This window comes from Benincasa hispida, chromosome 5 (assembly GCF_027475165.1).
Source record: "Benincasa hispida cultivar pf3 chromosome 5, pf3_genome.v1.1, whole genome shotgun sequence".
NCBI classification, from domain to species: domain Eukaryota; kingdom Viridiplantae; phylum Streptophyta; class Magnoliopsida; order Cucurbitales; family Cucurbitaceae; genus Benincasa; species Benincasa hispida.
This window is the reverse complement of record NC_143482.1, coordinates 58497687-58514367: the sequence shown is the minus strand read 5'-3', so window position 1 is coordinate 58514367 and position 16681 is coordinate 58497687. Positions and strand designations below refer to the sequence as shown.

General features: G+C 33.2%; 2 protein-coding genes across 8 annotated transcripts; both read right to left on the bottom strand.

Annotated features, from left to right (window-relative positions):
• Positions 1-2465: 2465 nt before the first annotated feature.
• On the bottom strand, positions 2466-8963 carry LAZ1 (organic solute transporter ostalpha protein (DUF300)). Of its 7 annotated transcripts, XM_039031963.2 has the most exons (10): positions 8279-8963; positions 6976-7189; positions 6828-6884; positions 6165-6273; positions 5755-5939; positions 5582-5670; positions 4780-5041; positions 3666-3926; positions 3452-3576; positions 2466-3230 (listed from the first exon to the last, which is right to left on the bottom strand). In XM_039031963.2, exons 2-9 carry the CDS (start codon positions 7090-7092, stop codon positions 3475-3477), a joined length of 1182 nt encoding a protein of 393 aa, XP_038887891.1. In that variant the 5' UTR covers positions 7093-7189; positions 8279-8963; the 3' UTR covers positions 2466-3230; positions 3452-3474. The 7 variants fall into 7 exon arrangements, with proteins under 7 accessions (XP_038887891.1, XP_038887884.1, XP_038887886.1 ...); XM_039031956.2 differs by lacking the exon at positions 3452-3576; XM_039031958.2 differs by lacking the exon at positions 3452-3576 and having other exon boundaries at positions 6976-7161; positions 8279-8880.
• A 2689-nt stretch (positions 8964-11652) lies between these two features.
• Positions 11653-16363, bottom strand: LOC120078001 (ubiquitin domain-containing protein DSK2b-like). Its single transcript, XM_039032167.2, has 8 exons — positions 15696-16363; positions 13980-14729; positions 13255-13448; positions 13048-13161; positions 12759-12817; positions 12389-12417; positions 12217-12306; positions 11653-12099 (listed from the first exon to the last, which is right to left on the bottom strand). Exons 1-8 carry the CDS (start codon positions 15937-15939, stop codon positions 11951-11953), a joined length of 1629 nt encoding a protein of 542 aa, XP_038888095.2. The 5' UTR covers positions 15940-16363; the 3' UTR covers positions 11653-11950.
• Positions 16364-16681: the final 318 nt, after the last annotated feature.

Below are 16681 nucleotides of genomic sequence, written 5' to 3'. Positions count from 1 at the left end.
AAACTAGAACTGTGAAGAGAGAAAATTCTTTTGTTAGACTTAGAGCTAAGTATCTAAACGATAATGAGGGCATGAATGCATACAAGTTGGACTCTATTTTTCCAAGTCTTGAGTTTGAAAACAATTTTGATGTAGTGAAAATTGCATTGTTTTATATTATTGAGTTTGCTATGATGGGTAGGGAGAGGAAAAAACAAATGGATTTTGAAAATTTAACAATCATAGGCGATTGGAATAAATTTTGTAATGAGGAATGGAGCAAGAAAATTTTTGCGAATATAATTAAACGATTCAAACAATGATTGAAAAATAAAGCATAGGCGTATAAGGGCAATGCAGATGGAAAACAACAAACGTACAATCTTTATAAGTTTCCCCATGCTTTTGAGGTAACTTAATTAGTTTGATTTAATGAATATTCATAAAAGTTGTGATCGACTTCTTCAACTAAGCATATAACATTTAGTTGAATCCTGACCGGGTAATTTGAACTCATTTGCTTCCTATCCGGTGAAGCCCGACCAGGTATATTAAAAAAAATTCTTTTTTTTTTTTTTTTTATAAATTTATAAATAAATATTAAATGCAGGACATTATTAAAAAAAAAACAATCAATAAAGCAAGCATAAATCAAACTCCAAAAATGTCATTTAGTTTTGTCAATTTTCTAGAAATTAGTGAACTATTGAGAATACATACAAAAATGAAATACATATCTTCTTACGACGGAGTGTACAAAATTACAGCTTCGTGAAAGACAAGTTTTGGACTTGACGAATTTCGTTATAGAAATAATAAGGTGAAGAGAACTTTTTGTGGGGTTGTAAACAAATCAAATTTTGTGGAGAATTTTGTGAGAATAATTTTTTGTTAATGGTTTTTGAATAAATTAATTTTAGGTAGAGGATGTGAATTAATTTGATAGGTTGGTGGTTGAAATTGAAAGTGGAAATTTAATAAGGACATAAGAGTAATTATACAAGCAACAAATTTGGTGAAGAATTTTTTGTGTGAATAGTTTTTTGTTAATGATTTTTAGATAAATTAATTTTAGGTGGAAAATGTGAATTAATTTGGTGGGTTGATGGTAAAGGGCAAAAGAGTAATTATATAACCATGCTTACATCATTTTCATCATCAAGGGGTCAAAAAAATAGTTTTAAAAAAAAACAAAATGAAACTTCCAATGGTCATTTTGCCCAATTTTACTAAAACCAATAAAATGGTGAAGCTTAAATTATCAAAAATATCACGTAACTTTAAAAGTCACAATTTAGCCTTTGAAAATTCGAAGCTTATTTCAAAACAAATCTTATTAGTTTTTGTCTTGGACGAAAAAGTTTGAAAAAATCTAAATAAATTTGTAAAGTAAAACAGGTATATGGACTATTTATGAACCATACCCAATATCATCTTCCTCTTTTAATTTTATGTCCCCAATTTCTTCATTTTACTTGTACGTTGATGAAATTGTGCATAAACAAACTTTTCTGTTCTTGAATTTAACGACACCAAAAGTATTGAACTAAAAAACTTCAAGCTTGAATTTAACAGCACCAATAGTCGTAAAATTTAACGGCGCAAAATTTTATGTCCTTGAATTTAACCGTACCAAAAGTTTTGAAGGATTGTTTTGAAGAAAAAAAAAATCAAGGTTGAAAGGTTTTAAATAGAAACTTTTCAAGCTTGGAAGGTATAATTAAAACTAATTCCATACTCCAACTTGATGATTTTATACTAAGTTCTTTCATTTCGACCCCATTTTATTAATCTTCACATTGACTTCATTTAGTTTAATAACCTTTTTAAAAAAATAATAATAATAAAAATAAAAAATAAAAACTTAAACATACTACTTAAATGAATTTCTATTATTTTTAGGAACGTTTTCAAAGTCCCTCATTTGATAACTAAAATAAAAATTATTTTTGCTTTTTTCAAATTACATTTTTCATTTTTCCTAATAGCAAAATATTTTTTAAAAAAACAAACCATTTCTTTTTTTCTCAATTTTCCAAACTTGCTTCAGTTCTAAAATCACTCCTAAAAGCTAGACAATTAAATAAAGAAATCAATATTATTTTCAAAGAAGCAATTCTAGTCTTAGATCCAATAACCATTTGGTTTTTGAGTGAGGACATAGACATAATTTTACATCTAGATTCTTTCATGCTAACAAGTAACAACATTCATCATCAAAGGGTCTAATAACACTAGTGTTTTTTTTTTTTTTTTTTTTTTTTCAAAAAGGGGTATTTTTTTCTTCAAAAACAGAAACATTTTTTACAATAACCCTATTTTTACATACCATCTAAAAGTCAAAGGTATATTTTAAAATGGGCCTTTTATACCAAACAAACCCTATAAGGTAATCAATCTCCTCCAAATGCATAATTCAGATCAATCAATCCAATGAAAATAATGCAGGGTTGTAACATCACTGCATGATTCCAGGAGCCTGTTACTTTTAATTGATAAGATTTAACAAATCTCTGTACTAATATATAATATATAAGTTCACCCCACAAATAAATTATGCAAAATATCCCAATTCTGATTTATCATATTCATCTATTTACAAGAAAGGTAATCCCATACATAGTTTGTAATCGTGGTACACTAACCTCATCATATAGTCATTTAATCCTCTGTGCACCAAAAAGATTACCTTAGCATCTGGTTGCACAAATCATAGCAGGAGTTTTCTATTGGAATCCTCCCTTCATTGCTATGCCACACTACATTTGGAGAGGCTTCACAAATTCAGGCATATGCAACTCAATACACATCTCTCATCTATTAGAACTCCACTTGATAAGTGAACCATAACCATCCCTCTTTTTCTTGATTTGATTATATAGAGCAGTACCTATTCTTTACTAGTCTTTAGTGATCCACCGGCGGCCCCCGACTTGGTACTTGCCAAAACCGTGATCACTGCTGCTTTCTCCACCACTTTCTGCACTTATATAACCTGATTTACGACGGTTCTTCTTTTCCCTTACGACCCCGCTATCACTAAAGCTCCCATTCAGAAGGGGGTCATCTATTCCTCGAATGACTTTTCGTGTGGGCGACGTAATACAACTGTCATCCTTGGTTCTTCTTTTATCCTTGTCACGTTTCTTCATGTTTTGGGAGAGCTTCTGGAGTTTTTCATTGAACTTTGTTATTCCTTTTTCCACAGGTTCAACTGCTTGGTTTACTGTGAATTTCAGGTCACTCACAATCTGTAAGCAAGTTCAGAAGGTCATTTCAAATGGTAAAAATCATTGAAGTTACTAGAGAAATATAAGAACAAAAAAGGCCCAATGTATTTATTTTCAAATGTTAACCTACTCGACTTTATTGTGTAACAACACTCGATTGTCTTCCAAAGGCACTTTGGCCCACCAGAAGTAGTTATTATGGTTAATGGAAAGAGAGCAAATGTACATTCCATAGTGCTTACTTTAAAATAGTTTCCCATGTTATCTACTTTCCCATGAGTGACAGTATATATGTACGCACGTACATATATATAGTTTTTGTTTGTATGTATGTAGTATTCAATGCCAAACTATTGTGCCAAGTTACCTTAAGAAGCAAAAAACACCAGAAGACATTAATCCCAAACAATTAGATAAGTCCAGGATGACATATATAGAGTGAAGGGGAAAACTTACATATCCTCCACCACCAACAAAAACATCTCGGACACTCTCTTTGATTGTCATTCCCATCTTGGAATCTTGGTCTTCAAGGTCAGGCTGGGGTAGGCGTAACTTTGTAGGACGCTCACTATCCCTGACTTCATCTGGATCCAAAGGACAGTCGACAGAAGCATAATCACCAAGAACAGAAACACTTCCAGGATAACGGTCCCCCATGAGTTCATAGGGTTTTGCAGGAAATACATACAAGTGAATCACAGAAGCAACGGCCATCTGTGCTGGATGAATTTATAGATGTGTTAAAATTCAGTCTTCTGAATACAGACATAATAATCAGATGAAACTTTTGGAGTGAGTAAAAGAAGAAGATGAATCAATAGAAGAATACATCTGTTAAGTTCTTACTAACAAAAACCAGTTTTCACAACAATTAATCACTCCAAGCTGCGTTATTTAAAGCACGGAAATGAACAGTTGCCAAAAAAGAAAAAGGATGTTTCATAAAACAAGAATGAGAAACATAAAAGACAAAATGGTGCTCTATATATGAGAAAAGAAAAGAAGGTTCACAACTGTTTCATTCTCCAGATGAAGTCATTAGCACAGCAGATAAAATGTAAAAGGAAATGAAAACGAAAAAAAATCCTAATTCAGTCAAATTCTAATACACAAGGTTGCTTTAATAAGTACGTAGAAATCAAGAAATAATAAACTGCAGGATGCCTATCGCCAATATAGCATCACCATCATCACAGTTCTTCCGATTCAATGAACAAGCTCAATCAGATAACCCTGTAGAGGTCCCTTCCCTATACCATCGCATGTTTTAAAAGTAAATGAAACTCAACTATTCTATTGGTTTCAAAAGTTTGTTCCTGTATCAAGTTTCAACAATCAAGTATAGAATTTAGGCATGACAAAGGTAGAATAAACTTGAATTCTACTTGTCGTCTTATCCATCTAAGAAGAGAAAGGGAACTACATTAAAGGGTCAAGTGACTTTTGAAAAAGAGAACTTTATTTGCCAAGTCCGACAAAAGTTGCTCAATCAATGGTGCCACCACTCATAGATTAGATCTGACACAGTTAAACGGGGAAAAAAGATGCAGGAGGAAGAAATGGCTACCTCTATACAAATGATGAAATCTTGGACACTTGACTTAAACTGTAACCCTTGGGCTACGGGACTCCTAAACAAATCGAAGGCAGATAGGAGAGCAATTCCAACACCTTGCCACCAAGTCAAAAATACTATCGATTTAAACATCAAAAATTTGGCCAATGGCTTTATATGTACCAGTTCATCCTTTGCAACTGTATAGAACTGAATCAGGCAGTACAGTGCCCATGTCTGACTGAAATTTAAAACCACTGCCATATAAGGATACCTACAAAAGAAGTATTAAAACCATCAACCAAAAATTTCGGCTGTAAAAGCTCCAATATTTTTCAGTCTTTTTTTTTAAAGCAACAATAGTCATAAGAACTCCCCACCTAGAAGTATTTCATAAGATAACATAATGAGAAGGAGCAAATAGAGCATACTGAATACCAAAATTTCAGACAACCATCAATTGAGATTTAATTCAGCTAAATTAAAAACAAAACCAGTCTAGAAACCAACAGGAAAAAGAGAGAGAATAATGAAGTACCTTCAAAATAAAAGATCGTAAAGAAAGTTATGTCAACATGATAGATCAATAAATTCCACAGATGCACACATACAATTGACGGATGGATCAAATCAAGGACATGAAAAAGCAAGAAGTGCGTAATAATATACTTGAGAAATCATCCAGTACCATGTAAAAATCAAAATTAAATAAAACCCCATCACATGAATACATAAAACAAATTCAACACTTGACATAAAGTTAGTCCAATATGGAGAGTAAGCAACGCCAGAGTACTTGAAAATTTTGGTTTACCCGCATTGGAAATTAAAGTCCCCTTCACAATAAACACCAAAGTTCTCAAGAACTACTGCTAAAATAGAAGTGAGGGACTTTATCATCATCTGCCATAGAAAATCCATTAGTCTTCTTTAATCATATTAAAAGGCATTAGATAATAAAGCATCAATGGTCAATGGCAAGCATACATATTGGACGATTCCAATTTTGATAACATGGTAAACCCATCCACCAATTTTCCACGGCTTTAAGAAAAGGTTCATAGGGAAAACATGCTTGATGGTTCCCTTTTCTGAGCTATGTTCTAATAAAGGCGTCTTAGTATTTGAACGTCCTTCTCTCTCTAGAAATTCAATAGTCCCTTCTTCCCCACCTAGTAATATCACGAAAAAGAAGATTAATAATAAAGGGGTCAGTAGGTGACTTGGTCCATGTGAAACTGCAAGAAAATTTTAGAACTTTGCAGACAAACAGAAAAAATGAATGGCAAATGGCAAATATAATCTGAAAACTATATTTAGACTCCTGCGAAACATAAAACCCATAGCCTATGTCATAATCCAACAATACTTTCTGAAATCTTTTCTAAAGAACGTACCCAAGCAAGCAACCAGGTATCGTCCAAAGCAGTACATTGCGAAGGATTCATAGCAATCGCGTAGTATCTCAAGATAAACACTTATTGATGGGTACACCAATGATACAAACTGTTCAAAGTAAACAAAGTAAGAGAAAAGAGAAGGTGCAAATTTGAACACAAGATATCTGTTGCATCCAAAACAGAGAAAGAACAGCAAAACTCAATACAGAGGGAAAATTATATCCTATCATCATAAACTCTGATAAATTACATTAAATATCACGTGCCAATGTTTAAAGATACTATCAATACCAGCAGAAAATACCATGTTGAATATAAGTCTAAAAATCAATTAGAACCTCAAATTAACAAGGTCACGTGTTTTCACAGTTATAAACTGCAAATATATGCAATGTGTCCTTAAGAACACGTTTTTCAACTGCTCAAGTCAATATTCTCCTTCCATGATGAACTTGAAATTGAAGGTTATTATCCACTACGCAGGGAAGAACAAATAGTTAAGTTGCATATTGGAACTTCTTGCTATTTCAACCATAAACCTTTACATTGAGGGAGGGTCAGACTACCAACACTCAGTAAGGTGATAGAGAGAATGAAAACAAGAAATTTATCTCAAGTATTTGCCTAGTCATAACAGGAAGCATTCAGTTAAGAACTTACTGATTCTACACCATAAGTTGGGACCATTAGGATAACACCAATCAAAAACTTTTGCTCCTGAGAGATGATAACCAGGAATAATTATACTATTTGAAAGCAAATCAGAAAAATTACAAGACAAGGAAGCATTTTCATAGAATATGAGAACCTCTGGATTCTTATATGCAGAAAGGTGCTCGAACAATAGATATAGTGAAAGGACAAGAGTCAGAATAACAAATGCAGCAGCAGCTAATGTCGCCCATGTTGGAGGTGTGTAGGTCATTGATATGTTGAAACAAGTCAATATCTTCACTTTAAAGCTTCAGACTCTAATCTTAATTACCTTATTTGACTGGAAAAAAAGGAGTAAAGCATTAAACCTGTTGAAATGCATAGACAGTGTATTAATAAACACAACCAAACATCTTCATTTAATAATTGATTAAGAAGAAGGTGTCACATCTATCTTTTTGTCTCTAAAGAAAAGGGAACAAGTAAGAAACTTCTAATGCTTTAGAAGAATGAACCGAATTTTACATCACAGGGTATATCTAGATTTTGGCTTGAATTTTTGCAATTCTAAACAAAACTCTAAAACATTTTTAGAAATAACTTCATTGCTAAATCGCAAGTCCATAAATACACAAAGTCTTTCATGATTTTTTTAAAAAAAAAAAAAGAAAAAAAGAATCTAACAGAAAACTTTTGGGAATGGGAACTTGTTAAAATTTTACTTCTACTTGATCTACTTCTTCTAATTTGTCTAGAATTATAGCATAGCTCAATTACTCATTAGCTGAGAGGTTTCTTTGGTAATACTTTAGTATGTGAGGGTATCTCATCTCCCCCTCTTTTTCTATCTCCTCTTTGGCAATGAAGTTTTTGTTTCTAAGAAAATAAATCGATTATTTTATGACACACAGATCCATCAATGGTAAATTTCAAAAAGATTGTTCAGTTTCAGAAAATGATCAGTTCGCCTCAACTACTCCGATGAAACAGGGAAGGATAGAAGCTAGTGAATCGGTTTAGTTTGGTGGTAATGACCTGATATAAATTTGTGCTCATTTCACCTGTATACCCAAAAGGGTACCGATGCCACAACTAACCTCGACGAAGAAGGAAACTGAGTAAACTCCGCAAACCCAAATGGAAGAAAGGCGAGAAGGGGAAATGGAAATCAAAGTTTAAAAATACTAATGAGATACCGATAAATTATGGGGAGAACCAGGAATCACGAATCAAACTCTGAATATAATAATAAAATCATTCAAACATTAACGGGAATGGGGATGATGGCAGCTAAAAGAAAGAAATCAAAAAGGAAAAACAAAAAAGAAAAGAAAAAGAAATCACCATGAGAATAACGAAGAAAACAGAACCACAGAACAACAGAATAGTCAATAAACGACGCCGTAGAGCTTCATCCAACTGATTGGTCAGAGAGACGAAATAGGGAGATTTCTTACCCGAATCAGGAATAAACCCTAGGAAACTGTGCAGCTGAAGCACGGGGAAGGCACGTGACTTCGGAGTCCCGTGCGTCCCGTCAGCATCCACTACGACGGTGGGAAGAAAATTTCCGCCAATTGCTAACCTCCAATATACCTCTATCAATCTCGTCTCTTTCTATCGATTCCTTTCACCATCAAACCTCTAGCGATCTTCGACACTCTCAGCCAGAATGACGCACATCGTCCACCGCTGCGGCGGCTTGCCGGCGTTCCTCGAACGGCAGGTTGATTCTTCGATTCTTCGATTCGCCGTAGCTTTTCACGGCGAAATCTTTGCGGCCGTCGTTGGGATCAAAAAGAATGTTCTCGGATTCATCATTTGAAGATTCTCGCAGGATTTCGGAACAGTGTACAGAGAGATGGTGATGGAAGATATGAATTTTGATCTCGCCGGCTAGCGGCGGTGCAACGACTCCCGGCAGCGGCACGAGGAAATTGCTCTCCCCCCGTGAATTTTTCAATTTTGCACAAAAGTGAATTCTTGTGTTCAGGAAAAAAAAAAATGTTTGTTTGAGGGTCTGTTTTTTTTCAATTATTTTTATGCTTTTTTTATTTTCAAATAATCATTGAATTTTCATTTTCTTTATTAGAATATTCCAATTCAAATAAATGAAAGATTGATGCAGGTTTGAAATGTGACGGAAATGTTGAGGTCCAATTTACATAAATATAGGTGATTGAAAAATTATAAAAACAAAATATTTAAATTGATGGATAAACATATTTATCATTTATATTATATTCACATGGCTTATTATTATAATGTTTCATGAATTTTTTTAACGAAAATGATAGAAAATATAGATTCACCATTTATCAATATGTCACTTATGAAATTATTAAAATGTCTAGGAATATAATAAGAAAAAATTTTGCAGATAGAAAAATGTCAAACTATTTACAGAAATAAAAAATATATATATATTATATTAGTCTCTATCACATAATATCAATGATAGACTTTTATCAGTTTCTATCATTGATAGATATTGATAGTTTTATATCGACCTCAATCAAAGAAGATTAAATTTTTCTATTTCATGTAAATAGTTTTTTTTTTTTTTTTTAATTTTTAAAAATCTCCCTATAATATAATAATACATGTGATGAGACAAACTTTGTGAGAGGGAAGATTGGACCTTCCATCTTAGTTTGCCAATAATTTAATAAGCTAAAGTATATCTTTGCAATTTCATTTTGAACTTGAAATAGTAGTAATAATAATAATATATAAAAGTAATTCTATTACAAATTGTCATTAAATTTTAAAATGGGGTTTTATTTGGATTAGTGCGAAAAATTTTAAAAATTCTTAAACTTTCAATTTTGTATGTGATAAGTCATCGACATATTTCTTTTTGTAAATAACATATTTGATAATTGATCTATTATATAGAAATTTTACTTTTATGTATCATGAAACCCTAAAAAATTAATATTATGTTTAGTGGTTACATGAGTTAAAAAAATGTTAACTATATCAATGACCTACTAATTGGACAATGTAGGTCTCGTTTGATAAAGATTTGGTTTTTGAAAATTAAGTCTAGACATTCTTTCCACCTCCAAATTTCTTATTTTGTTATCTACTTATAAACTATGTTTAAAAAACCAAACCAAATTTTGAAAACTAAAAAAAAAGCTTTTTAAAAATTTTGTTTTTGTTTTTGGAATTTATATAAGAATTTAATCATTATAAAGATGCAAATCGTGATAAGAAATAGAAAAGAAATAGACTTAATTTTCAAAAACAAAAAACAAAAAATAAGACCGGATTTGGTAACCATTTTGTTGTTTTGTTTTTGTTTTTATTTATTTTTTTAAATTAAACCTATGAACATTATTTCCACCTCCAAATTTCTTCCTTTATTATTTCATTTTCACCAATAGTTTAAAAAATCAAACCAAAATTTGAGAACTAAAAAAGTTGTTTTTTTTTAAAATTTGACTAAGAATTCAACCATTATACTTAAGAAAAATGTAAATTATTATAAGAAATGTGAATGAAATAGGCTTAATTTTAAAAAACGAAATGATTACCAAACGAGGCCGAACTGATTATCAGATGAGATCTTAGAAATTCACTCAATATACAAGTGAATGTTTAATATTTATTAGACAAAAATTTGAAACTTTTTAGATAATACTTCTGAAATCAATAACTAAATTTGTAATTTAATCTATAAAACATTAAGATAAATTACAAATTAAATCAACATTAATAATTGGAATCACCTAAATTCATAAATGATGAATGAAGAGAACTATTAGATAATCAGTATACTTGTTTTCATGTTTTTTTTTTTCAATAAAACCTCATCATATTTGAATTTTTTTAAAAAATTGATTTATTGCTGTCTAATGTAACCATAAACTTAAAGGTAGATTCTTAAATTTTAAAAAATTAAAAACCAATTAAATACAAAACCAAAAACCTGATGACCAAATTAAGAGTTTAAAACCTATTAAACTTCTTTTATATTTCAGTGACCTCATTTCAAAAAGACTAGTTAAAGTTAAAAAGGTATTAACGACGACCTTCATCCTTTGGTTCCTCTACAAGAATGGGGTTTAATAAAGTCTTTATTTTAAAAAAATGAAAAATATCAATTTAAACCTCAATCTTAACAATTATATCAATTTAAATGTATCCAAATAAAACATAAAACATAATAGAAGGTTCGCAAGTTTAAAATTAAAATTGATATACTTATAAAAGTTTAGAGTTTAAATTGGGACAATTATTAGTTTGGAATTTAAATTGATAGGATCCTCAAAATTCAAGATTTAAATTGATACAATTATTAATTTAAAGTTAAAATTAATACAATTTCCAAAATTGATATCTAGCCTAAAAAAAGAGACTCAAACCGAAAACACTGTTCCAAAGCGAGTATGACAAAATAACAATTTAAAAAACGACTTAAACTGAAATCTGAAATCTTTCTCAAATGAAAATCAGAATACGCAAGTATTATGATAACTTGAAAAAAATTCATGAATGATTTTTATTATTTATAAATTAAATGACAGAAGAATCATTAATTTTCCTTTTTCACAAACACAAATTGGAATTTGGAGATTACACAAATTAAACCAAGGAATAAATATATCAAAGGAAAATTCTGTCCATTAATCCCAGAACAAGATGAGAGCAATATTGAAATGCAGCTCTTCTAAGTTCAGATCTACAAACTCACCAATTTAATCAAAGAACTAGAGAGAGACAGAAGCCAACAGAAATCAGCATCAACACTTTTTTTTCCCACAAAAAAAAAAAAAAAAAAAAGGGGGGGGGGGGGGGGGGATGAGAATTTAAAGACTGCTGCTGATCAAGTTCCAATAAAATTTGAAACATTTAAAATGTATTTACAAGTCTTTTTGGAGGGATGTCAAAGCTGGGGAAGGGGAGCGACAAATTTAATATAGTAATCCATAACATATCCACAAGTCTATATATCTCTATCTCATGGGGAAGAACTTCAATTATTCAGATTCCAAAACATAACCTGTAATGTCTCTGGCATGTGCAGCTGTTTGTGCTGTAGATCTATAGTTTCACTAGTACATGTCTGCATCACAAATCTCAATTAAATTTTTTAAGAAGAAAGGTAGGTATTATCAATTTTACTGCCCGAGATTTCCCAGCAGTCGCTCAACAGCAGCGTGGACGTTCCCGGAGGTAGCACGTAGAGCTCTGATATTTTCTTGAGTGTCAAAGAAACCCATCTCTTGGAGCTGTGAAAGTTGAGTTGCGTATAGTTCTTCTGGGGGCACTGCAAAGAAAGTTTATTTGATGTTTAAGTATGAGGGAGAACTGGGAAGAGAACCCCAGGAGGGTGAGCTAGCTGCAACAGTAAAAAGAAAATAACGAAGCGAGTAGATAATCGAACCGTTGGGATTGTTCGGAGTAGCCAACCCACCAGCACCGAGACCACCAAACAGGTTCATTAACATCTCCAATCCAGCAGTGCTAGGAACACCTATAACTCATGAGACATAGAAACATTGGTTATGTGAAAGAAAATGAGGAACATCATATGTAGAAATCATCCATCACCATACCTGCAGCAGCACCTGTTTGAGCAGAATCTCTGTAAATCATAGGAAGTAATTAATATATGACGTAGAGTGAAAAATCAGTGTGAATAAAGAACGAAATCTGTTACAATTCACAAAGATTAATCGTACAACAATAATATCTTGACAAATTCATCAAGCTACTAAGTTACCAAACAGTTATCAGGCCACAGAATTCATTCCGGATGAGGTTTGATTATACAAGGAAGAAAAACAGTTTCAGTATATGATGATGATTGATGAGTCACCAGCATTCTATATAAAATGTGATCCCTGACCATGGTTTCAATCGGCCGATTATTTGAGATACAAAGGTGCACAATAATGTAAATTAAAGAGAGGACGTTGGACTCACTGAGACGATGGCTGTCGATTTAAGGTAGAGAGGAGGGTCTGCTGAATTGATAGCATTTGCTGCAAGCAGGAAATGCAGAAATGAACCAAGAAAATTATAGATGTATTTTAATAGAGAACAAAAATTTGGTAATGATATCAATAAGCTATTATGAACCATCATCACATTACGATGAACACCAATCGATTCCAACCAGTGAAATCAAGATTAGAATGCAGATTATCTCATCGTTTCTTTCCTTTTCTTTTGGGTGCGGTGGGTGGGTGGGGAGATGTCTGAGAAGTTGTACCTGCATCATCTCAGGATTAGTTAGTTGGCGAACAAACTCTGGATTTTGCATCATCTCTCTTAATTGAGGATTCATATCAACCATACTTCGTAGCTGTGGGTTGAGATTGAGGATCTATAGTTCAAATCAAAGAATATGGGAATTACAAAACCTTCCATATGGCATATAACTAATTTAGCAGGAAATATTATCATATAAGCACAGTACTTGATTCATATACTGAGGATTGGAGAGCAGGCTTTGCATCATCTGTGAAATAGCTGGGTTTTGCAGAAACTGATTCAACTGAGCCGCGTCTGGCACAGCACCACCAAAACGACCAGCCCCTCCTAAACCCCCAATACCAGGAGCCCTTGCATCACCTGCTGGAGTAGGCTGTGTGGTTGTGGTTTGAGTTCCTCCTAAAAAAAACATTGAAATATGCCACCATTCAGTAAAGATGAGATGAACCATGTTAATAGGGTGAAGGAAATGGGGAAGTTGGGTTCCCAAACGAATGGTATGAGATTCAAATTTACAACGAAATAAGCCAAAAGAGCTTGAGAGAACTCAAGAAAGATAGAGTCATGCGTTTAATTTGGCCAGAGAAATATAATACCATAGGTGAAATTTTCTTTTTGAAAAAATTACAGAAACTCAGTAAGTAAATAAATAAGAAATCAGAGTATTGATGAGCAAAAGTACCTTCAAGAAACAACCACATAAAATTATAAATCTTATCTAAAATATATCAAGTCATAGACAAAAGTAAATATTTCCCATTATAATTTCATTTGAACGCAAAAAGATAAATGTGAGTTATGTCATTTGAATGCAGAAAGGCATGCTCTAACAAAAAAAAATGAGAGGAATAGATTAGAATTGCAACCAAAATTGTACTTGACTAGTCTTAAAAGGTATAAGAGGCAATGTTTTGCTACTAGCATTGTTACCCCAGGGATTAGGAAGTGGATTTGTATTCGGAGCAGCATTTCCTGTTGTTTCTGATCCTGTAGTTGAAGAATTATTGGACTCATTCCTCGCTTGTGCACCTCCTTGGTTTGGCAAGAGAGCAGCAAATGGATTTGAACTCAAATCATTTCCAGCATTTCCAGCCATTGTTGTTGCATTTAGAAACGGCTCCTGAAGATTTTCATACATCCGCCTCAGCATGTTAAATCCCTCAGGAGAAGATTCAATGTTACTCATTGCTCTGTCAGTGTTTCTCATCATCTCTCTCATGAGTTCAGGATTCCTTGCAGCCTCTAATGTCTGTCGAAGGATACCAGGATCATTGAGTATATGAGCAAGCTCTGGGTTCCTGTCAATAATATCCCGCATCTGAGGATTGCTCATAATTAAGGTTCGCATCAAGTCAGGGTTATTCATCAAGTTCTGAATTGCAGGCATGTTCATTATTTCCCTCATCATGTTTGGATTCTGAGTCAACTGTTGTTGCACTTGCTCAAACTCAGGAAGTCCACCCGCACCCCCACCGAGAGGATTGAAACCCAGTCCAGGAAATAATGATGCACCAAGGCCAGCATTTCCAGAAGCACCACTCTCGTTAGAACCAACACCTCTTGTGACGCCAGGAGCAGTGTCAGAACTTCTACTGTTAACATTAGAAGCAGGCGCAGAAGGAGTTGATGAAGTTTGGGCAAAACCACGAACCATGTGAATAGTGTGATCCGCCTGTAAACCTTCAAAAAGAAAAGGCAAAAGGATAAGAAGTCAGTTTCAGGTGACAGGAAAGATGCAAACAAGAATACATATCCTCAACGGCAATTACAGCAAAAAATGCAAGAGTGCTAATGAAACAAGCTTAACCCGTTCTTCAAAAGCACAAAAGGATACAGACAGCAGGCAAATAATAAGCATAATTTATCAATGTAATGTGTCTCACAATAATCACTAAATAATAACCACGGAGTACATTATATAACTGAGCCAATATTCAACATGAACATAAGAACCTCCGGCACTAGGAATGAAATGGGAATCGAAAGCTGGAACTGTACATCTTGTTAAGCTAATCGTGCACATTATTTTAGCTTCATACAAATAAATATAACTTGGGTGTACAGGCACCTCACATTATGCCATACATATTTAATTCTGAAAGAATAAAATAATACAGTCACAAGACTTAGAACACAAAGACCAACTTGGGAAAGTCAAGAACAGAGAGGATCATAAAGTACACAACCGGCTGCAGCAGTTGCACTATACTCAGTACCTTCCATTAAACTATACTCAGACCCAACAGAATATGAACATAAAGAATTTCCCATCAATTCCCGGGTAATTGATCTATACTTGGCTTATGCCAAACCCTGTACCAAAAAAAGGAACATTTGAGACAAAGGGGAAAAGAAAAGAATCAACACAAAGAGCCGACATGATTCAGGAGACGATTACAATCCTATCAATCAGGAGAATCCCTTAGGAACAAATGAAAACTATAACTTGAGAAACAACCCCGAAAAAATTCACACTCACGTATCCTTCAAAAACCCAATTATAATAAACAAAGCAAAACGATAATTACCCATCAAACTTTAGTCCACATACTTCCATATCAAACAATTCCATATCACAAAAAAACTCAAAAAATAAATAAACAAATAAAAAACAAATAAAAAAGAAGAAGAAGAAGAAGAACATACCATAACTAACTAAGGTCTGATCGTCCTTTAAGATGCGACCCTTGTAGATCAAGCGCTGCTGATCAGCTGGGATATCACAATTCTGAGCAAGAATTGATTTGAATGTCCCAACCGTGGAATCCAGACTCGTCGTCACCGAAAATTTCGACCCATTAGAACATCGAATGTTAACTGCAACACTAACTCCTCCTTCTTCACCATCGCCATCAACCCGGTGCTCGCAGGAATCACCGTCGGCACCCATATCCGTTTAACGCAGATCGATCAGCAAAAGAATCCCGAGAAATGAAAAAAGAAAAAACCTAACACTGACCCTATCCCAGAAGAAACATCGAAAACCCCGAAACGATAACGAAACCCGGAGATTAAAAAGCGAGAAGAAAAAGTATGTACTGCAATTGAATAAGGAGAAAAGAAAAATACAGTAACACAAAATGAAATTGAAGTGTTGACGGTATAAAAAATTAACAGAAAAGGGGAAGAATTGAATGAATTGGAGAAGGCAGTGATGATGAAATCGCGTCAATTGATTATGTGAATTGAGAGATGGATGAAGTGAAAATGGAGCTGAATCGCATATTCCATTTCTTTAATTTCGGGCCTGGATTTGCTCCTTCCAGTCCGACAAGATAGGGTTTCGATCTGTAGGCCTTAGTTCGAATTTCGCCACATATTCCTGGGCCTTCAAGCCCTTAATTAATGTACATTTTCACTTGAAATTTAAGAAAAATAGGGGAAAAATCTATTAATTTTTTTATTCCAGTCAAGACCCAAGCCAACTCAACCCAAATTATATATATATTAGTTGGAAGACACGTGGAAGCTTAAAATTTTTTTTACATAAATTTTTAGAATAAATTTCAAATTACAATTTAATAGTTTCTTAACATAAAAATTTGATCTAAAGTTGATTGAATTTAATTAGTAAATATTGGACATGAAAAAAAAGTGATTTCAAAATAGTATAAAAAAAATTACATATTTCT